The sequence below is a fragment of the Lithobates pipiens genome, unplaced genomic scaffold (assembly GCF_037356315.1).
Source record: "Lithobates pipiens isolate NorthernLeopardFrog02 unplaced genomic scaffold, aLitPip1_a1.2 Scaffold_18, whole genome shotgun sequence".
NCBI classification, from domain to species: Eukaryota; Metazoa; Chordata; class Amphibia; order Anura; family Ranidae; genus Lithobates; species Lithobates pipiens.
This window is the reverse complement of record NW_027507758.1, coordinates 204161506-204183929: the sequence shown is the minus strand read 5'-3', so window position 1 is coordinate 204183929 and position 22424 is coordinate 204161506. Positions and strand designations below refer to the sequence as shown.

The 22424-nt window shown below is 46.5% G+C and overlaps 1 protein-coding gene across 1 annotated transcript in view; it reads right to left on the bottom strand.

Annotated features, from left to right (window-relative positions):
- CAPN9 (calpain 9) overlaps window positions 1-22424 on the bottom strand; it is a 1247204-nt gene that overhangs the window by 5968 nt on the left and 1218812 nt on the right. The window contains exon 19 of the mRNA XM_077486535.1: window positions 12148-12206. Within this exon, the coding sequence (XP_077342661.1) occupies window positions 12148-12206 (59 nt within the window). The remainder of the gene's footprint in view (window positions 1-12147; window positions 12207-22424) is intronic.

Sequence of the window (22424 nt, the reverse complement as noted above, 5' to 3'; positions counted from 1 at the left end):
CCTTCAACGGTGGGTCAGCCATGGAGACCCCAAAACAGTGAACCTCCTTGTCGAGACGGTGGAACGATATACAGTTTTGGAGGATCTGCTTGGCCCTACCAAGCGCCAAAGGCCCAGTCTGCCACGGGCCTTTTCGATCGATTTCCGCCCTTCGAAAAGGACGTCCCCTGGAGCCCTGGAACCAACACTCCAGAAGGTCAAGAGTCACTTCCAGTACCTTCTCAGCGATCTGTTCCTGTTCGGAGAGGAGGGGATGTACAATGTTTGCAATGTCATTCCTGAGGCCATACCCGGGCCCACTGCCCATTACAAGAGGAGCCCATGGAATGTGGGGTTCTTCAGAGGGGGTCTTTTTATGCCCATCAAGCATGTACAACACATCTTGACCTTGGAGAGGGGAAATTTGAGTGTGAAGTCCAAGTAAACCACTTCCCTGCCCGGCATTTGTTTGACTCCGGAAGCATTCTAGAGTAATTGGAAAGATCGGTCCGGTAAGCAAAACTTTACGGGTTGTATGCATTCACAGGGACACTAGAGTACCCCCTCATATTGGTGTCCATCTTCACAGCATGTGGCACTGGTACTCAAGAATACTGAGGCACTGTGGCACTGGTGGTAAAGAACTTGATACATGATGTTATCATAGGACGAGACTGTCCGTTATTTGCAAAACTGTGGGGACACTGTGAGAACTACCTAAACGGTCCAGAGGCTGGGGAGAAACTAGTGTCTCTGTCCCTGCTGTTGTGGGGAATAACCATAAAATGCCAAATGTTCTTAACCCTTTCCCGACCAGCGCACGACGATGTACGTCGACAGAATGGCACGGGCAGGCATATTGGCGTACAGGTACCTCCAATATTCAATGCCGCCCTGCCATCGGGAGTGCGCTGCCGGCGGCGCACTCCCGCGCTGGTCGGGACTCCCGTGAGTCCGGTCGCGGGACCCGCGGACTCGATCGCCGCGGGCATCCCCGCGATCGTCTCATGGAGCGGCCGAATGGAGGAAATACCGAGTAAACAGCATTTCTCCATTCTGCCTAGCAACTAGTGACGCTGATCTCTGCTCCATGTGATTGGAGCAGAGATCAGTGTTCACTAAATGAAGGCCCAACCCCCCCACAGTTAGTAACACACCCCTAGGAACACTTAACCCCTACACTGCCACCCACTGGTTAACCCCTTCACTGCCAGTGTCATTTACACAGGAATCACTGCATTTATATAGCAGTGATTACTGTAGAAATGACAATGGTCCCAAAAATGTGTCAAAAATGTCCGATGGGTCCCCCACAATGTCGCAGTCACAATAAAAATCGCTGATCGCCGCCATTACTAGTAAAAAAAAAAAATAATAAAAAATTATTAATAAAAATGCTATAAAACTATCCCTATTTTGTAAACGCTATAACTTTTGCGCAAACCAATCAATAATCGCTTATTGCGATTTTTTTTTACCAAAAATATGTAGAAGAATACGTATTGGCCTAAACTGAGGGAAAAAAATGTTTTTTTATATATTTTTGGGGGATATTTATTATAACAAAAAGTAAAAAATATTGCGTTTTTTTCAAAATTGTCGCTCTATTTTTGTTTATAGCGCAAAAAATAAAAACCGCAGGGGTGATCAAATACCACCAAAAGAAAGCTCTATTTGTGGGAAAAAAAGGACGTCAATTTTGTTTGGGAGCCACGTCGCACGACCGCGCAATTGTCAGTTAAAGCGACGCAGTGCCGAATCGCAAAAAGTGGTCTGGTCTTTGACCAGCAAATTGGTCCGGTCTGAAAGTGGTTAATGTGGATCCGGTTGATGAAAATGCTAGTTATTTGGTTAATGGTGATGAAAATAGTGCTGATACTGTTAAGGATGACAAAATGTGTGGTTCACATACCTACCTGAACACTGAGGGGGGGGGGGGAGTGGAACCTTCCCGACTTCAGGTAATGCTAGAGGAAGAGGAAGTGGCCCCTGCCCTGACGGATTTAGGTGTTCCCTAGGGGGCATTTGGTAATGCCCAGATGCAGGACCCCACTTTGGCCCACGCACGGGAAAAGGTTGTAGTAGTAAATGGGGTTCCCCAAGATCCAGGTGTGAATGAGCAGTAGCCACACTTTGCAACATGTAATGAATTGCTTTATTGCATTAGCAAAGTGAGAGAAAATGTGGTAGAACAATTATTGGTACCCCAACAGTATAGACACAAGCTCCTGGACCTGGCCCATGACGATGTTTTAGGGGGACACCTGGGAGTTGAAAAGACGGAGGCACAGATCACCGACCTCTTTTACTGGCCAGGTCTGAAAGCAGAGGTAAGGAGATACTGTACCTCTTGTCCCACCTGTCAACTGACCGCTCAGGTGACCCACTTTCGGAGCCCTTTGGTCCCTCTGCCCATAATTGAGGTCCCATTCGAGAGGATAGCCATGGATATAGTGGATTCCTTGGTAAAGTCGGCTCGAGGTCACACTTACATACTGGTGGTCCTCGACTATGCCACCCAATATCCAGAAGCGATACCCCTGCGGAATACCTCCTCTAAGGCTATTGCCCGGGAATTATTCCAGTTGTTTACACGGACTGGTTTTCCCAAGGAAATACTCACGGACCAGGGCACACTTTTTATGTCGAAGGTTAATGGCTGATGTAGGCAAGCTGTTCCAGATTAAACAGCTGTGCACATCGGTCTACCATCCCCAAACAGATGGGTTGGTAGAACATTTTAATAAGCCCCTTAAAGAGGGAGTCCACCTAAAAAAATATATATATATATATATATATATTAAAAGCTAGCAGCTACAAATACTGCAGCTGCTGACTTTTAATAAATAGGTTCTTAACTGTCCCAGGGTCCAGAGATGTCTGCAGCCTCTCGGCTGTTGCCGCTGCCATTCTCATTGAAGGAATCAGGAAGTGAAGCGTTGCGGCTTCACTTTCCGCTTCCCTAGTGCGCATGCATGAGTCGCACTGCACGTTGTAAGTGGTCGCCGCTATCTCCTGGGACCTGTGTGTTTCCTAGGAGACAGCAGGGGGGTGTGGGAAGGGGCATGACTGCCGCAGGAGTGTATTCCCGGAAGTGGGTGAAGATACCTGTATTAGACCGGTATCTGCACCCCTATCCCCCCTGAAAGGTGCTAATTGTGGCATCGGAGGGGGGGAGGAATCAAATGAGCGGAAGTTTCACTTTTCTGTGGAACTCCGCTTTAAGTCTATCCTCAAGAGAGTGGTACAAAGGGATGGGAAAGACTGGGACTGCCTGTTACCAGCTCTCCTGTTTTCAATCCGGAAAGTGTCCCAGGCCTCCACTGGGTTTTCAACCTTTGAATTGGTATATGGGCGGAGACCTCGCGGACTGCTGGACTTTGTTAAAGAGGAATGGGAAAGCGAACCTATTCAGTATAAGAGTGATGCCTCTTTGTGATGCGTTTATTGTACCTCCAGCTGGGTTGCCTAAGCGCTGATTAGCTTCCTCATGGCGAGTCTGCGCTTGCATAAAAGTTAGGGACAGCTGTTTAATTAGCTCCTCCATTGAATATGTCTGCCAAATGCAGGAGAGGACCCGAACTGTGATGCCACTAGTCAAGGAACATTTGCAAAAAGCCCAGGAGGCTCAACGATCAAATAGGGCTGCTAAAATAAGGAACTTCCAAGTGGGGGATCGAGTAGCAGTGTTGATTCCCACTGTGGAAAGTAAATTCTTAGCCAGATAGCAAGGCATTTTTGAAGTTGTAGAAAAAGTGGGAGAGGTAAATTATAGAGTCCACCAGCCAGGCAAGAGGAAACCATATCAGATATATCATGTAAACTTGTTAAAGTCCTGGACAGAAAGGGAACCAGTGACCTCCCTGGCTAGTGCAAAACTTGAGCCTCTGGTTAGGGTGGAGAGTGTCCAAGTAGCAAATACCCTGTCTAAAATCCAAAGTCAGCAGGCAAAGGAGTTCTTGCAGAGAAATAAAGAAAACATTTCAGACTTGCCAGGGCTCACTAGTGTACGATATTATCACGGAACCATAAGTCAAAGTTTTTGTTTGGCCCTATCACATCTCAGAGGCTCAAAGGAAGGTAGTTTCAGAGGAAGTGAAGAAGATGTTAGACCTTGAGAGTATTGAGGAATCGCAGAGTGAGTGGTCAAGCTCGACTGTGTTGGTACCGAAGCCCAACGGGACTCTGCTATTCTGCAATGATTTCCAGAAACGTAATGAAATTTCACAGTTTGATGCCTAACCCATGCCCCGGGTAGATGAGCTTATTGAGAGACTATGTCCAGCCAGGTATATCACTACATTAGACCTTACCAAGGGGTATTTGGCCAATCCCATTGACTAAGGCTGCTAGAGAGAAAACTGCTTTTACTACCCCAGAGGGGAGTTTTCAGTAAAAAAGAATGCCTTTTTGGATTGCAAACTGCTCCAGCCATCTTTCAGAGAACAATGGATAGGATTTTACAACCTCACCGGAAATATGTCTCCTTGTACTTGGATGACAGTCATTTTTAGCAGAGACGGGGAATCACACTTGCCCAAAGTCCAGGCAGTGTTGGACTCTTTGGAAGGAGGGGTTTACAATAAACTCTGAAAAATGTGCTTTGGGAATGGAGGAGGTGAAATACCTGGGCTAAATCATGGGTAGAGGGGTAGTGAAACCTCAGGTCAACAAGGTAGAGGCTAGAAAGAATTGGCCCTGCCCCCTCACAAAAAAGCAGGTACATGCATTCCTGGGCATGGTGGGATACTACAGGAGGTTTGTACCCAACTTTGCCATGTTGGCGGCTCCATTGACTGATCTGACTAAGTGTCGGAAATCGGTCATGGTAGAGTGGAATGCAAACGCTGAGAAGGCTTTTTTGGAGCTCAAGTCGGCATTGTGCCAACACCCTGTCCTGGTAGCACCCAATTTTTCAAAAGAGTTTGTTGTCCAGACTGATGCCATAATGAGATAAACATATTATTTTATTTCTGTGTGGCTACGTTATCCCTTTTGGATACATATATGCTTTAATAAGAGGACATTGGTAGCTGCCTTATTAATATACTCGTACCATATATTGACAGCACCAGTAGCAATGGCCTGTAAGAACCAGTAGAATGAGCTTACTAGATACTGTTTACTTTGAAACACTATTGTCTGGGCTCCATGCTGACTAAAAAAGGGTGTGTACACTTCCTCTTGTGAGTGCCCTCCCCTTTAATGTATGTCATTTCCTGTGATGTCATTTTCTGTACTGAGGAAGTGCTTGCCTGTTGTGGGCAATCACTTCCTGTTTGTCATTCTTTTGTGTCAAATGAATAAAAAGCCTAAGGGTCTGGGCCCCCGGGGGCAGTCAGGCTGATGGAACTGAGAACATAAGAAGGATGGTCATGTCTGTTCATTGGGATGAGTGTGTTGGAAGGTAAGCTAGAGTTTTATATGATTAAGACGGAAATATTATGGGAAACGGGAGATTTGGCTGTGTGCTCTGCGTACGGCCAAAATTTCCAGGACATATCCAGCAAGAGACAGCCCATATCCAGCAATAGACATTATATATATATTGTGAAGTTTGGGGATACTAGCTCCGCGGGATTAAGTGCATAAACCGTTATAAGGTGAAACCAAAATATATTTATTTATAATTAAATCAAAAATAAAGCTTTTCTTCAGCATATAAGAAAACGTAAATTAAAGTCTGCTTATCTTCAGCACAAATAATACGAAAAGAAAAGCACCTACAGTTCTGTAGACAGGTCTTCACCAAAAAGTTTCTTTAGGCGGCGTACACACGGGCGGACTGTCTGCCGAAACTAAGTTTGTCAAACAGTCCGCTCAAACTTTTGAATGAACGAACTTGCCCACACACGGCACTTTTTGAGCGGACAAATACGGCAAACTAAGTTCGTCGTACTAGGTCCGCGCAACTTTTGAAATGAACGGACTCGCCCACACACGAGGGAACAGTCCACTCATTTCGAGCGCGTGTTAAGGTAGGCGGGGCCCGCGACGGAGACGTTGCGGGCTCCGCCGCCTGGAATGGACTTAAAGGGGAACCCCAACGCCGAAAAAAATCGGCGTGGGGGTCCCCCCAAAGTCCACAACAGACCCTTGTCCGAGCACGCTACCCGGCCGGCCAGGAAAGGGGGGCGAGCGAGCGCGCCCCCCCTCCTGAGCCGTACCAGGCCGCATGCCCTCAACATGGGGGGTGCCTTGGGGAAGGGGGGGCCGCGCGGCCCCCCCACCCCAAAGCACCTTGTCCCCATGTTGATGAGGACAAGGGCCTCTTCCCGACAACCCTGGCCGTTGGTTGTCGGGGTCTGCGGGCGGGGGGCTTATCGGAATCCGGGAGCCCCCTTTAATAAGGGGGCCCCCGGATACCGGCCCCCCACCCTATGTGAATGAGTATGGGGTACAATGTACCCCTACCCATTCACCTGTAAAATAAAAGTACCCAAAAAAAAACACAACACACGAGATAAAATATTTTATTGCACAGCTCCGGGGGTCTTCCGTCTTTGGAGGTCTTCTCGCCGGACTCCTCCGCTATCTTCTTGTAGCTCTTTTGCTAGCGGAGGAGTCCGGCTTTCTTCCTCCCCGCCGCCGGCCTCTTCTCCCGACTTCGGGGGTCTTGTCCCCCTCTTCGGTTCTTCTGCCGGGCCACCGCGCCTTCTTCTCGCTCTTTTGCAGGCGGTGGCCCGGTCTTCTGTCGCCGCTGTCGCCGTCGCCTTCCGTTCTTCTTCTTCTTCTTCTTCTCCAGGAGATGTTGACACGTCGCTCTCTCCGGCCGGAATGCCAGAGCCGCGCTGCGCGGCCACTTATATAGTGACAATGGGGCGGTGTCACATGGTATATGTCACATGGGTTGGTCACATGGTGACCCCGCCCCCTTACGATGTCATAGTCCCCATGTGACATCAACCCATGTGACCAACCCATGTGACATATACCATGTGACACCGCCCCATTGTCACTATATAAGTGGCCGCGCAGCGCGGCTCTGGCATTCCGGCCGGAGAGAGCGACGTGTCAACATCTCCTGGAGGAGAAGAAGAAGAAGAAGAACGGAAGGCGACGGCGACAGCGGCGACAGAAGACCGGGCCACCGCCTGCAAAAGAGCTATAAGAAGGCGCGGTGGCCCGGCAGAAGAACCGAAGAGGGGGACAAGACCCCCGAAGTCGGGAGAAGAGGCCGGCCGCGGGGAGAAAGAAAGCCGGACTCCTCCGCTAGCAAAAGAGCTACAAGAAGATAGCGGAGGAGTCCGGCGAGAAGACCCCCGAAGACGGAAGACCCCCGGAGCTGTGCAATAAAATATTTTATCTCGTGTGTTGTGTTTTTTTTTTGGGTACTTTTATTTTACAGGTGAATGGGTAGGGGTACATTGTACCCCATACTCATTCACATAGGGTGGGGGGCCGGTATCCGGGGGCCCCCTTATTAAAAGGGGCTCCCGGATTCCGATAAGCCCCCCGCCCGCAGACCCCGACAACCAACGGCCAGGGTTGTCGGGAAGAGGCCCTTGTCCTCATCAACATGGGGACAAGGTGCTTTGGGGTGGGGGGGCCGCGCGGCCCCCCCTTCCCCAAGGCACCCCCCATGTTGAGGGCACGCGGCCTGGTACGGCTCAGGAGGGGGGGGCGCGCTCGCTCGCCCCCCTTTCCTGGCCGGCCGGGTAGCGTGCTCGGACAAGGGTCTGTTGTGGACTTTGGGGGGACCCCCACGCCGATTTTTTTCGGCGTTGGGGTTCCCCTTTAAGTCCATTCCAGGCGGCGGAGCCCGCCACGTCTCCGTCGCGGGCCCCGCCTACCTGGAGACGCGCTCGAAATGAGCAGACTTTTCTCCGGGCGGGAACAGTCCGCTCATTTCGAAAGTACAGCGGACTGGCCCACACACGGGCGGACTGTCCGCTCAAACCAAGTTTCAGCGGACAGTTTTTCGGAATTTCCGAAAAACTTTGTTCGTCAAACTGTCCGCTGAAACTGTCCGCTGAAGCCCACACACGAGCGGACTGTCCGCTGAAACACTGTTCAGCGGACAAAGTTGAGCGAACAGTCCCCGCGTGTGTACGCGGCCTTAGAGTCCTTGCAGAGATCTTTTTGCAGCCTCCAAAACAGCAAATACAACAACACAGCCAGACAGCTCCTCAGACAGGTGTTCATCTCCTTCTCCTCACCACCACCTCTCTACTGCTTCCTGTCTTATAGGCTGTCTGTCTTCCTGGAGGCCGTTAAGCCCCTGTGGGCCAAATCCCTGTGGTCAGGGAGGGAGGCTCTTTCCCACCCAAATGTCACTTCAGAGCCTCCCAACTATCTCTCTTAAAATATAGAGAGGACCGCGAGTCAGTCTTCTCCCGAAATTACCCCCGGAATTTGTCACCCATTTTGGGTGACCCCCTGAGGCCTACCATGATTCCCTTAAAGGGACCACATCCCGAATATAGGCGCCACATAGCACCCGTCCAGGACCCAACCTTGGCATCCTGTACTATATATATATATATATATATATATATATATATAAAAATACACTGCCACTAACTAACCTGCCTAATCTAACTCAATCTATCTCTGTCCACACCGTATACACCGGCGCTATGTAAGCAGGCTTATATAGTGTGGGGGCGTGGACTTATTCCCCCTGAGCCAAAGGCACTCTGCCTTTTGCCAATTATGGCTCCCTCAGTTGAGCGCTCTGTGATTGGCCAAAGCATGCAGGTTAGGTGCATGCTTTGGCCAATCATCATACAGCAATGCACTGCGATCTTGCAGTTCATTTTAGAACAAACGAACACCCGATGTTCGAGTTGAACTTATGTTAGACTTGGACCATGGTGCCCAAGCAATGCAGCCTGACCTGTGCCTGATCATCACACAGAGGTCGTCCGTGCTGTGACACAACTTTTATTTGAATCACTGGGCGCCCCGCCATCAGACAAAGTCCTGCCTCCTGGATCAACCCTTATGATAGACAGCACACATCCTAGGACCGCATCACCTCTGCCTCAGCTCACGGTGCCGGGGAGCAGTGCACCCTGTGCACCCACCCAGGGTTAGTCCTGCCTAAGGATGAATTCACACATGCTGTGACAGGCGTTTTACTGCATTGTAAAACTCCTGTCACCTAAAGGACACACAGAAAACAATTGTTTTCTGTGTGTTCCATTTACAATGCAGTGCAGCCTGGAGTTGCAATCAAATGCAGACTTGCTGCATTGTATCGCAGCACGTGCTACAGATCCACTCCACGATACTTTGAATCTAAGCATGTGCTTTACAGTGAAAAAAAAAAGGGGGAGCTAAGTGATGCGCTGAATCGCTCACCATAGCGGCCCCTACCACAGTCAGAATGGCAGCTGCCAGAGAGGAAACCGCTGCGGTTTACCTCACTGTCAGCTGTCTATTGTGTTTGAATACAACCTCAATGTAAATGGAGGAACATACATTTACATCTGTTTGCTCATAGAAATGCCTTGGATGGAACATGCGAAAGGGCCCTTACTGTCATGTTTACTCAATTCAGTGTTACTGCTGAAGGAAAATATTTGCAAATGTTAGAAGTAGGTGGAGTTTGAGATAATGTTAAATAGTTAGGTTTTTACACACAGGTTTCTAGACGTGTGTACTGAAAAGCACTGTGAGAGTCAGACAACTTTACTAGTCAATGTGGTGCAGTATAACTTTTGCTTTTTCTTTATTGTGTATGTCAGGTCAAAAGCAAAACATATGCAGTACATAATAAGACCCTATAAATAGAGAAAATACCCATTACCATGCCAGTAATGTACTCCAGTCTATTTTTGTGGGCTGAGTGTTTTTACTGAACTACTCAGACCCACTCCCTAGTTTATTCTACATAGGGTTGCCACCTGTTCGGGATTCACCCGGACAGTCTGGGTTTTGACTGAAATCCGGACACATGATTCAAAACCCAGACTGTCCGACATTATTCATACAGGGATGTGGCTTGGAACAGGGCCTGATAGGAGGCTGAGGGGACACTATACACGCATTAATGTTCTCTTTGGAGTGCCCAAAGGTGCTTAAAGTCTGCTACAAATTACAGTCCTATAGTCTATACTAAAAAACGAAAAAATGACTGTGTCGTTAAAGTGTTTGGGTTAGACTTAAAGAAAAAGTGGCAACCCTAATTCTACACCATCCTTTCTCAACTTGAGTGCCGTCTGAGTTAGTCAGAGGAGCAATGGTATCCTAGTTGAGGAAGGCTCTACATGTTACTGTTGGCTCCTACTCTGCCAACATACAGTATGGAGTTCTGCCAGTCTCAGTCCTGTATAGTATACAGGGCTGAGACTGGTGGAGATCTGAACTGTATGTTGGCAGAGTAGGAACTGACAGTAAAGTCAAGAGCCCTGGATGGGGGAAGCTTCTTCCTGAGTCTTGACCTACCCTGCCTCCCCCTACATTTCAGGACTAAACAAACAGTTCACCCAGCAGAATAGGTGTGGGCAGAGCAGAGCAGTTGATCCATGCTCTGCTGTTTTTTTTTTGCCTTCCTCTGGATTAGGGATGAGCTCAGGCGTGTTCTCATTGAACACTTGCTGAGCCCGCCAGGAAGTCGGCGCAGCGCTGCACTAATCACAGGCAGGGAGACATTGTCCCAATGTTTGCCTACAGAGATCGGGCAATGTCTCACTGCCTGTGATTAGCGCAGCGCTGCGCCGACTTCCTGGCGGGCTCAGCACGTGTTCTATGCGAACGCGCCTGAGCTCATTCCTACTCTGGATCAACTGTGGGTATAGAATTAGGTATATGGGATTATTATAAAAAAAATAATTTGTGGTTGAACTAGATGGACTTGTGTCTTTTTTAAACCTGACTAACTATATATATATATATATATATATATATATATATATATATATATATACACACACACAAGTTTATGTATGTGTATGTACGTATGTGTGTATGTGACTTTTAATCCTGACCCCTATTCCTGTACGAATCCAAACTGCTTTTTTAGGGCTCATTTACAATATCACAAGGACTGCTGCTCCTCTGAAAAGCTATGATCACTTTTCAGAGGCATTTGACAAGTAGTGTTATATCACCTCCACACCGCCTGTTTTAAGTCTCTAATGACCTATCTCTGAGGAAGGGGGTCAGCGCTGCCATGTTATGGTCCCGCACATGTCCATACACTGTTTTTATGGCTTATTGAGGGTTGCACTTTGTGAGTACCCACTTTTATGATATTTTTTCACCAATAAATTATCATTGGTAATGCACTAGGTGTGCACGCCTTTCATTTTGTTTTTCTTGTAGTTTCCATAGATTACCCAATTTGAGGAAGGCAGCATCCATCCAGTCTTGGGATACCATTTTACCATTTTCCCTGTTGCCCTCTACTTCAGAAGGCCCCTTCGCACTGGAAGTGACTGTGTTTTTTTGTATGGTTTATATGAGTGTGTGTATGTATGTCTGTATGTTACTTTTAATCCTGACCCCTAATTCTGTACAAATCTAAACTGCTTTTTAAGCTAGCAGGAATGATGCTCCTCTGAAAATCTGGGATCACTTTTTATTATATCACTTCCATACCGCCTGTTTTCACTCTCTAAATGCAGTATCTCCATGTTGCAACCACATGCAGTGTGTTCAGTTGTTGTGCAGTAAGGCCCCCAGCACAAACAAGACAGGGGTATAATTCCTGCCATGGCCGAAAAGCAAGACGTCGAGGCTGCAGTGTGTCTAAAACCTCGGCCACTGCATCTGCAGCTAAATGGGGAGCAGTTGGGGTGGTAAAAGCATGGCTCAACTGCATGGTTTTACTCCCCCCTCCAATCTCACACGTGAATGACCAGTTAGACTCAGTTGCCTTGAGACTGCAAAATGGTTTTAAAGGGCAACGTAACTGAAAAACACTGCTCTACACAACATAAAGGCTAATTAATCTGTAGTTTCAAAATAAGACCTGGGAAGACCAATCAGACTCATTGAAATCAAAGTAAGGATGTACAATATACCAGTGCCCATGTTATGAATTCTAATTTTATAACGAGATCAAAAGATATATTTATGCACTTATCAAACAGATATAACAAAATGCCTTCATTTTAGGTGTAACAGGTTCAAAGAAAACAGAGTAAGGATCATTGTTGCAGTTCATATACACTTTAAGGAGGAATGAAATTGGAAAAACGTTATATTTGGTTTAATTACCTCTGCTTGATTTACACTGATTGTATCAGTGTTGCTATTGTTAAGTGAATGAAACACACCTGAAAAAAAGCAAAAGAGAGCAAAAGTTATCTTATTATATAGAACACACAATCAGGGGACAGCTGAGTATGTAAAAAACAACAGTGGAATGCACAAGTCATGTCCAACAAAATACAGTAAATGTGATTGCATACAGCAAGCTACATGTTCTTTTTAAGGACACATTAAGTTCTATGAGGCCCGGTTCACAGTTGTGCGATGCCAGACATCGCATGTAATTCGCAGCGTACTGCTGTTCACATTACATGCAATGTCTGTGCAGTGCGATATCAGCCATACAGATAGTATGGCTGATACCGCACCGCATTCGGTCCAAACACACACAGGACCCTTTTTTCTGTTCGGACCAGAATCGGATCGCATGTGTGATTCATGTCCGAACTGTCAGTTTGCAGTGCGATATGTGAGCTGAAATGGGGGTGTCGTTGACATATGACACTCCCCAGCAGTTTGCATATGGCAGTGTGAACTGCCGTGCGTGTCGGGTGCGATGCGGGAACCTACAGTGGATTTACAGGGTTCTCGCATCCCACAAGTGTAAACCGGGCCTTAGACCCCTAATGTCACCTCTGCAATCCTTTGAATCTAACTAAGCATGCACTGTACGGCGACATAAAAAAACTGTACTTTTGTATACTTAAAATAAAGTTCAGTGAGAAATAAAAAAAGGGAGCTGAATTGCTCAACACACCGCCCCCTACCACAACAGACAGCCGCTGAAAAGGAAACTGCTGTGGTAAATGGTTGACCATTGTGTTTGAATACAGCTTCGTTGAAAACTGATGTAAACGGATGGACATGTTTAAATCTGTTTGCCAATAGAAAAGCATTGCTGTCTGTTTTTCATTCATTATCAGATGGATGAAAAACGGACAGACAGAACATGTGAAAGGGGCCTTACTGTCATGTTACTTCATTCAGTGTTACTGCTGAAGGAAAATATTTGCAAATGTTATAATTAGGTTGTTTGACATAACGTTAATGCAGACCTTTAGTCATTTTTTCAACTATTAAATCTTCTGCCCTTGTTGTTTTAACTTTGGATAGTAAAACATTTTTTTTTCTGACAGTAAATACCTTATACAGCCCACTTCCTGTTATTTTCTGATAAAAAGCCTAGGCTTATGACATCATGCACAGCTCTCTCTCTCTCTCACGAGAGGGTGGGAGGGGGGGTGAGTCATATGAGGGCCAATGAAAGCAGCAGAGCTGGAGGCGTGCTTTTGTATGTCTGTGCAAATCCAGGAAGTGAACAGGCAGCAGCTTCAGCTGCCCACAGTTAAAATTGCTTCAGCCAGACTTAGAGGAGGGATATTTCTGCAGCATATATGACAAGTACAGGATCACAGTATACAGTATATAAAATAATATGCAAAGTGGTTGGAGGGAAGCTTCGGAATGACCAAGATGTTTTTATTACAAATTATGTGAGCAGACTGCAGTTTCTCTTTAAATAGTTAGGTTTTAATTGCCTAGTGTACACAGGTTTCTAGACATGTAAAAAACAAAAAAAAAAAAACATATGTAGTACCCATTGACATGCCAAAAATGTTTTTCAAGTTCTGTTGTGGGCTTGCAACACACAGCATTTTCATATTATGATATTAGGAATCACGAAGGGCCAGGCTAATTACAGCTGTTGTGTTACACTATGTGATTTATTATCATTTCATTTGTGTTGCACTATTTGATTTATTATTGCTGTGTCTTTAACCACTTGCCAACCGCTGTCGGCATATATACATCGGCAGAAGGGCACGGCTGGGCAAAGTAACGTACCCATACGTTACTTTGAAATTTCCACTGTGCACGCGCCTGTCGCAAGCTCCGTTACCGTGCCCGCGGGACTCGCGGACTCGACACCCGCGATCGTGTCATGGGGCTCAAGAACGGGGAGATGCCAATGAATCTCCCTGTTCTGCCTAACGACAGGATACTGATTGTCTTCTCCCTGTCATCGGGAGCAGCGATCAGTATCCACGTCATACAAGCCCATCCCCCAGTCAGTTAGAAACACTCCCCTAGGACACACTTAACCCCTCCCGGCCCCCTAGTGGTTAACCCCTTCACTACCAGCGACATTTTTACTGTAATTTTTTTGCAATTTTAAAGCATTGATCGCTGTATTAATGCCAATGGTTCCAAAAATGTGTCAAAATTGTCCGGTGTGTCTGCCACAATGTCAGTCATGATAAAAATCGCTGATCGCCACCATTACTAGTAAAGAAAAAAAAAATGAATAAAAATGCCATAAAACTATCCCCTATTTTGTAGACGCTATAACTTTTGTGCAAACCAATCAATATACACTTATTGCGATTTTTTTTTTTTTTTTTTTTTTTACCAAAAATATATAAAAGAATACGTATTTGTCTAAACTGAGGAAAAAAAAATGTATATATATTTTTGGGGGATATTTATTATATAAAAAAAAAAAATAATCTGTTTTATTTTAAATTGTCGCAATTTTTTTGTTTATAGTGCAAAAAATTCAAAACGCAGGTATTATCAAATAACACCAAAAGAACGCTCTATTTATGGGCAAAAAAGGATACCAATTTTGTTTGGGAGCCACGTCGCATGACCGCGCAATTGCTAGTTAAAGTGACGCAGTGCCAAATCGCAAAAAGTGCTCTGGTCAAGAAGGGGGTAAATCCTTCCGGGGCTGAAGTGGTTAATCTCGCTCTCTCTCTCTCTCTCTCTCTCTCTCTGTATTATACCTCTAAATGTCAACTATGAATATGCATAGAAATATAGCTTTATCTTCATTAAGTTTAAAATGAATAGAAATATATGTTTTATATAACCCTATTATACTTCAATATGCTGAATAATCATATAACTATGAAAATGCTTACATTAGCAGACATTGAAACACACATCGCTCACAACAATGAAATGTTTAGAATCACGTGTATAGAACATCCTGTGGCAGGGTGTTGCCTGTATTCCCTCCTTCCTGCTTCACGTTCAGAATAAAGGTAGAAATTATACATGTGATCAGGACATTACAAGCAGGAAGTGGGAAGGTTTAAGGGTGATAAAAAGGAGCATGTAAGCCTATGACAGGCAGAAATAGATTTTTGAAGCCTGAATGTACATCTAACCATTTCTCTTGCATATGCAATGAATGTCTTAACTTGAATCGAGAGACGGTCTGAGAATACAGATTATTCTGCAACACTTTCCTCTTCCCTCTCTCTGGTTCATTGCTCAGTATTTCACCATGCTGTAATCATCTATCCATGTGGCTAAGAACATCAACGTTTTTCTACTTATGAATATCCTTCATTAAAACTGAACATTTTTAATTGATTTCTAAGGGCGTAAATTTTTGATTTCACTCCTCACTACCTATCACAGTTTTGAAGACCATAAAATGCCGAGATGGCACAAAACTGCCCCCAAATGACCCCTTTTTTGGAAAGTAGACACCCCAAGCTATTTGCAGAGAGGCATGTTGAGTCCATGGAATATTTTATATTTTGCCACAAGTTGCAGGAAAATTACAAATGTTTTCTCCCTTCGCCTTTCAGGACAGCACCTTGGAGAGAGCATAGCTCCACCTCTTAACAGGAAACACTGCGTGACAATGCCCCTTTTAAAAGCATCTGCTTCACCATGCCGTCAGTTTTTAGTGTTTCAAGTTTTTTTTTTTGTCAAATAACTTTTATTATTATAGGAGGAAACATTACATATCATACACTTCAATGCAGCAGTGGCTGAGCCAAAAGTGAAAAGGGAACGTACAGTAAGAGCTTATCGCCCTGCGGAGTATAGCCACTTGGAGCAGGTACAAACCAGGCCAGACAGAGCTATCCACAGGCAGTATGTTCATTAACATAAGTAAGTCAGGGATAAAGTCCAACCAATAGTAAGCTAGTCCTCAAAACTCTACTTCTAGTAAAGAGTGGCATTCCGAGGTTACAGGTATCAACTGAATGTGTGAGATACTTGTACTAATAACTAACCTATTCAAACACCCTCCCTTGGGAGAGTTTGGAAGAAAGACGGAAATAAGAGAGCAGAAAAAAGAAAAAAAGGGGGAAGAGGGAGCGAAGAGAGGGGGATACCAAAAAGGATGTAAAGAAAAGAAGAGAAGGAAAAGGAGAGAATAGAGGTGGGTAGTCATCCTAAGTATTCCGCTTGTCTGTCAGGGCCGATCGCCCTTGAGATTCCAGGGGTTCCAAACCACATCATGCGCTTCCAACCGGTCCTGTATCCTGGCGGTCATCTTTTCCATTTGCTCCGCGTCTCTAATTCTAGCGTATAGTGCGTCTGGAGTAGGAGGGTGCGTCCTTTTCCAATGAAGTGCAACAAGACACCGCGCTGCAGTCAGGATATGTCGGGATAGTTTCTGTAGGGATCTTGACAGTTTGGGGAAAGGGACTCCCAGTAAAAAGTGTTTGGGGTTCAAGTCCAGCGGTCGGTCCAGGATACTGGCCAGGAGAGTATGGACTTCTGTCCAGAAGGGGACTATGCGGGGGCATTGCCAGTAAATGTGCAAGAGGGTGCCCTCATGCTCCAAACAGCGCCAGCACCTGTCCGTTGTGGAAGGGTAAATAGCGTGTAGAACATCCGGGGTCATATACCAGAAAAATTTAATTTTGTATGCGTTTTCCCGGTAGAGTGTACACATGGAGCTCTTGGATACCTGTGACCAAATCACCTGCCATTGCTCCTCCGTGAACACTTCACCCAGAGCCTCCTCCCATTTAAGCATATATGCATGTTTGCCTTTAAGACCCATAGGAAAAGCGTTAAGTATTTTATAAATATCCGAGATCATCCCTTTCTGGGCCGTACCTGCTGAAACAACATTTTCAAATGAGGTAAGCGGAGAGAAGCGGAGGTCTGAGGAGATGGTCTGGGCAAAGTGACGGATTTGTAAATAACTATAAAAGCTCTGCCGGGGAGGTCGAACCGAGATTGGAGTTCAGCGTAAGTCAGTAGTCTCCTTGATCTGGGGTCCACTAGAGTCCCCAGATGGAAGAGGTTCCGGGAAGACCAAGGGTGTGTCATCTGGCGGGATAGGCTATCTGGCACTTGAGGGTTGCATATAAAAGAGGTCAGGAGCGATTTATCCGAGGTCAAGTCAAACACCTTGGAGGACCTACGCCATAGGCTCTGCAGATGGGACATAGGTCCCAGCAGTTGGGACTGGGGGACCAATGCCGCCGCACTCCAGAGCATACTGTTAGGGTGTATAGGGGCCAACCACCGTGATTCGATTTCCGACCAGCGGTTGTGAGGCCTCTGGGTGAACCAGGAAGCGACCGCGCGGAGTTGGGCAGCCTGGTAGTACCTAACTAGGTCCGGGAACGCTAACCCCCCATCCGATCGGGAGGCGGTCATGACAGAACGAGGTATTTTGTGCCGTTTATAGTTCCACGTGAATTGAAGTAGGTCCCAATTTTTTCAAGTGTGAGGAGGGTATGGGAATGGGGAGGGTCTGGAAAAGGTAGAGGAGTTTCGGGAGAATTGCCATTTTCACAGAGGCTATTCTACCAAGGAGAGAAATTTGGTGTTTCCGCCATTGTGAGAGCAGTCGCCTAATATCTCCATAAAGGGGTGGATAGTTTGCCTGATAGAGGGAGGTATAGGTTGGGGTAATGTTTATCCCCAGGTACCGAAGGGAAGTAGACTTCCAGTGGTAGGGAAAGTTGGATCGTAGATGGTCCACCTCCATCGGTGGGATGTTAACTGGAAGGGCCTCTGACTTTGAGGCGTTAAGTTTGTAGCCCGATAATGCACTGTAACGATCTAATTCCATATGCAGGTTGGGCAGGGATATCCTGGGTTGGGTAAGGGTAAGAATTACGTCGTCCGCAAATAGCGAAATCTTAAATTCCTGGCCTCGCACCGAAACACCTCTAATAGCTTGGTTCCGTCTAATGGACGCCGCCAGGGGTTCTATACAGAGGGCAAACAGTAAGGGTGATAGCGGGCATCCCTGACGCGTGCCATTGGAGATGGAAAAGGGCGAAGAGGTGGCAAAGGGGGTTTTCACTTGAGAAGATGGGTTGGAGTAAAGGTGATGTATGGCCCGCAAAAAAGGTCCCTCCATCCCTATGTGGGTCAGCGTGGCGAACAGGAAGGGCCACCCCAGTCTATCAAATGCCTTTTCCGCGTCCAGACTTGGGAGCAAGGACGACACTCCTTCCCTGTTCGCCACGTCGATTAGGTCTATTACCTTCCGAGTGTTATCCCCTGCCTGGCGGAGGGGGACAAAGCGCACCTGGTCCTTGTAGATCAGGGAGGGTAGGACCTTGTTGAGATGCAGAGATAACAGTTTAGTAAAAATGTTTAGGTCTGCGTTCAACAGCGCAATGGGTCTATAATTGGCGCAAAGGCTGGGGTCCTTATCTGGTTTGGGGATTAAGGTAAGGAAGGAGCGTTGCATATCCGAGGGGACGGGTGTATTCTGTAGAAAAGCGTTAAAGAGGCTACTCATGTGTGGGGTCAGGAGGGGGGAAAATGCTTTATAATATTCGTAGGGCAGAATGTCCGGACCCGGGGATTTATGCGCGGGGAGGGATTTGATAGTCAGTTCTACTTCTTCCTCCGTGATGGGCATGTTTAAAGTGGTCAAGTCCGATTCTCGAATACGGGGGGTGGCGCTGTCTGACAGGTACTGCTGTATACGATGCGAGATCTCCGCTGGTACGGGGTTACTGGGGATATCAGGGCTATTATAGAGCTCCTCATAAAAGCCTGCAAACGTATCAACTATATCTTTGGGGTGAGAGACAACCTCATTAGTTTTATTTTTAATCTGGTGCATGGCGGAGAGGAGGGCTTTGTCTTTGAGCTTCCTAGCTAAGAGAGAATGTGCCTTATTACCCCTATCATAGTACGTCTGTTTGATCCTCAGCAGGGCTTTCTCAACCCGGCGAAGTGCCAGGTCTCCAAGCGCCATGCGCAAATTGACAATTTTCCTAAGGAGTGGCAAGGTCGGTGAGGTCTGCAGTTTTTGTTCTAACTGTCTGAGTTCCTTCTCAGTGTTTAGCTTGGTGGCCCGCTTTAAGGCAGAGGAAAGCGCCATGCACCTACCACGTATTACTGCCTTGTGGGCTTCCCACACAGTGGGGAGGGGGACGTCTGGGGTAAAATTTTCAGCAAAATAGTGACTCAGGGTCTCGACCCAAATCCGATTGGGAGGGAAGGTGTTGCAGAAGGAAGGTGTTCAGCTTCCAGTTATAGGGCCGAGTTACTGGGGAAGTGTTTCAAGTTTTAGTACCTTCAAGTTTTATGCTCAGACCAACCCAGCACCTTCCCGCACGAGAAGGGGGTGTTCTGGTGTCCCTTCCTTCGTGGGCTCACAGGAGTAATGGGCTGCTGGAGGTTGTCTGCCTATGGTGTTTGGGGGACCACGGGTGAGCTCAGAACGAGCGTTCCATACCAGGCCTCGGCATGGTGGCTCCAAATCCCAGATGGCGAGTGACGTCAGTTCCGGTGGAGAGACTTCTGGCGGGACGTAGCAGCGATTGGTTCCAGCTGCTGGAACGCAGGAGGAAGGGGCGGGTCCTCTGGCCGGGACTTCCTTTTGTTTGGCACATGGAGGACACCATTCGAAAGCACACAGGCAGTGGCTGCAACATTCATTATGGAGGAAGAATTGTCAGCAGCAATGGCGGATGCAGGCGCCCAGGTTCCTGGCCAGTCCCAGGTAGGAGAGGTACAGTGGTGCCTCTTTCCTTGTATATTATTTTGTGGTTTTTTTATTGTTGAAACAAAATCCTGCAGCTGTCTGCTTTGTTGCAAATGTTCCATTAGCAGCTCAGCAAGGAGTGAGACTCTGGGCACTTAGGGTGTTGGCTGTGGGTGCTATCCGTTCTCCTTTTTAGAGACTATAGCTAAAAAAGGACCTGGGGGTTCTTTTGTTTTTTGTGTTTCAGAAAGCTACTGCCAAGTCAGAAAAAACAGGGATTCTTGGCCCAAATCCAGATCCTGCATTTTAGATTTAGTGAAAGAAAAGTCCTTCCAGGAGTGCAAGGAGCTTATCTTCTGTAAGAAAAGAATTAGCAGAGGTCCTAGGGACCTTGTGAAAAAGCGTGGCCAGAGTTCCAGTCAAGAACAGAGTTCTCAGTCCAGTCTCCCTCCGTCCACTTCCATACAGGTGGAAAGTGAGTCTGAGGAAGAAAGGGAAAGCATTCCTCCCTCAACTATTGAGGATGAGGGGGAGGAGGAAGAAGAAGCCAGATCATCTAGATACAAACTTTCACTTGAGGAGGTGGATGATCTACTCAATGCAATTTATACTACCCTGGAGTTCCAGGAAGAAAAAACCCAGCTGTCGGTACATGACAAGATGTACCAGGGGCTGGAGGAGATTAACATAGCTTCTTCCCTGTGCATAAAGTTTTAACAGACACTATTAAAAAGGAGTGGAAGGATCCAGAAAAAGGGCAGTTCTTCTCTAAAGCCCTTAAAAGGAGGTTTCCTTTTGAGGAAAATTAGGAATTTGTGTGGAATAAAAAAGCACAAATAGATGCTACCTTTTCATAAGTGTCTAGGAAGACTGATTTAGCCTTTGAGGATATGGGGATTCTCAAAGATGTGATGGACAAGAGGGCAGATGGGCTACTGAAGAAAGCCTGGGATTCATCTTTAGCCAATCTGAAACCCGCAATGGCAGGTACAGTTGTAGCTAGGAATTTGGAGTGTTGGCTAGACCAACTTAAGAATCATGTGGTAACAGGTACCTCCAGAAAAGATATATTGGAGTCCTTCCCTACATTGCTTAAGGCCATAAAATATATGGCAGATGCCTCTGCAGAGTCTATCAGGATATCTGCCAGATCCTCAGCGCTTATTAACTCAGCGAGAAGAGCCCTCTGGCTAAAGACTTGGTCAGGGGATCCGGCTTCTAAAATAAAGCTGTGTGGAATTCCCTTTTCAGGGGACCTGATGTTTAGGCCAGAACTGGAGACTATCCTTGACAGGACTGCAGAAAAAAGAAAGCTTTCCCACAGAAAAAGAAAGTGGTCCAGCAGAGGAAAAATTTTCATCCCTCGACAAACCGACAAGGAAAAAGACCAGACAAAGAAAAGACCCTGGAATCCTCAGAGAGGAAGAGGCAGAGGCGAGTTACTTTTTATAAACCCTGAGCAATCCCCTAAACAAACAATGATGATCTCCCAGTAGGCGGGAGACTTCAGGATTTATTGTCAGTTTGAGAAGAAATGACAAGAAGTCCATTTGTTCTGGGGTTAATCAAACAGGGTTATCATCTAGAATTCTCACAAAGTCCCCCAAGTAGGTTTTACATCAAAAACCTGCCAAGGGATCAGGAGAAGGCTCTGGCTATGAAGTCTCTTCTACAAGAGCCGATGCAACAGAAAGTCATCTCACAGGTTCCAAAAGTTCAAGAGGGGAAAGGGTTTTACTCCCATATTTTTCTGGTAAAAAAAAAAATCAGGAAAGTTCCGCCTGATCCTCAATTTGAAGGTACTGAATCGATCCATAAAATACAAAAAATTCAGGATGGATATACGATTTTCTCGGTGAGGAACTTACTGACCTCCAAGTGTTACATGACTTGCATCGACTTGAGAGATGTCTATCGCCATATTCCAATAGCAGTCAATGGGGGGGGGGAGTTGGCATCTGCAGTTCCAAGCTCTGCCCTTCGGCCTTTCCTCCTCTCCCAGAGTATTCACAAAGGTGATGGCAGAAGTCTTGGAGCCCCTGAGGCTGAAAGGGATTCCAATAGTGCTCTATTTGGATGATCTGCTACTGTTTGCCAACTCAAAGGGTCAAGTAGAAGTCAATCTTCAAATAACTCAAGCACATCTAAAGAGTTTGGGTTGGCTTCTCAACCTTAAAAAGTCAAACCTAATACCATCTCGAAGGGTAAGGTTTCTGGGGTACGAAGTTGATTCATTAGAACAGAGAATATGTCTGCCCCAGGAGAAAATAGAGAAGATGCAGTCAGTTCTGAGAGCACTTCAATTCAACTCAGAGATTTCCGTAAGACAAGCCATGTTGGCTCTGGGCCTGTTAACAGCGGCAATTACCTCGGTATAGTGGGCCAGGTTCCATGCTCGTCCACTGCAGGTGGATATCTTAATGAATTGGTCATACCAGGAACCTCTGGAGAAGTTCTTCATAGGGGCAAGAGCAAAAGATCGCTCTGGTGGTGGAGAAACCAAAGAAATATCTCAAAAGGACTTCCCAGTAACCAGATGACTGACCACAGATGCCAGCGCATGGGG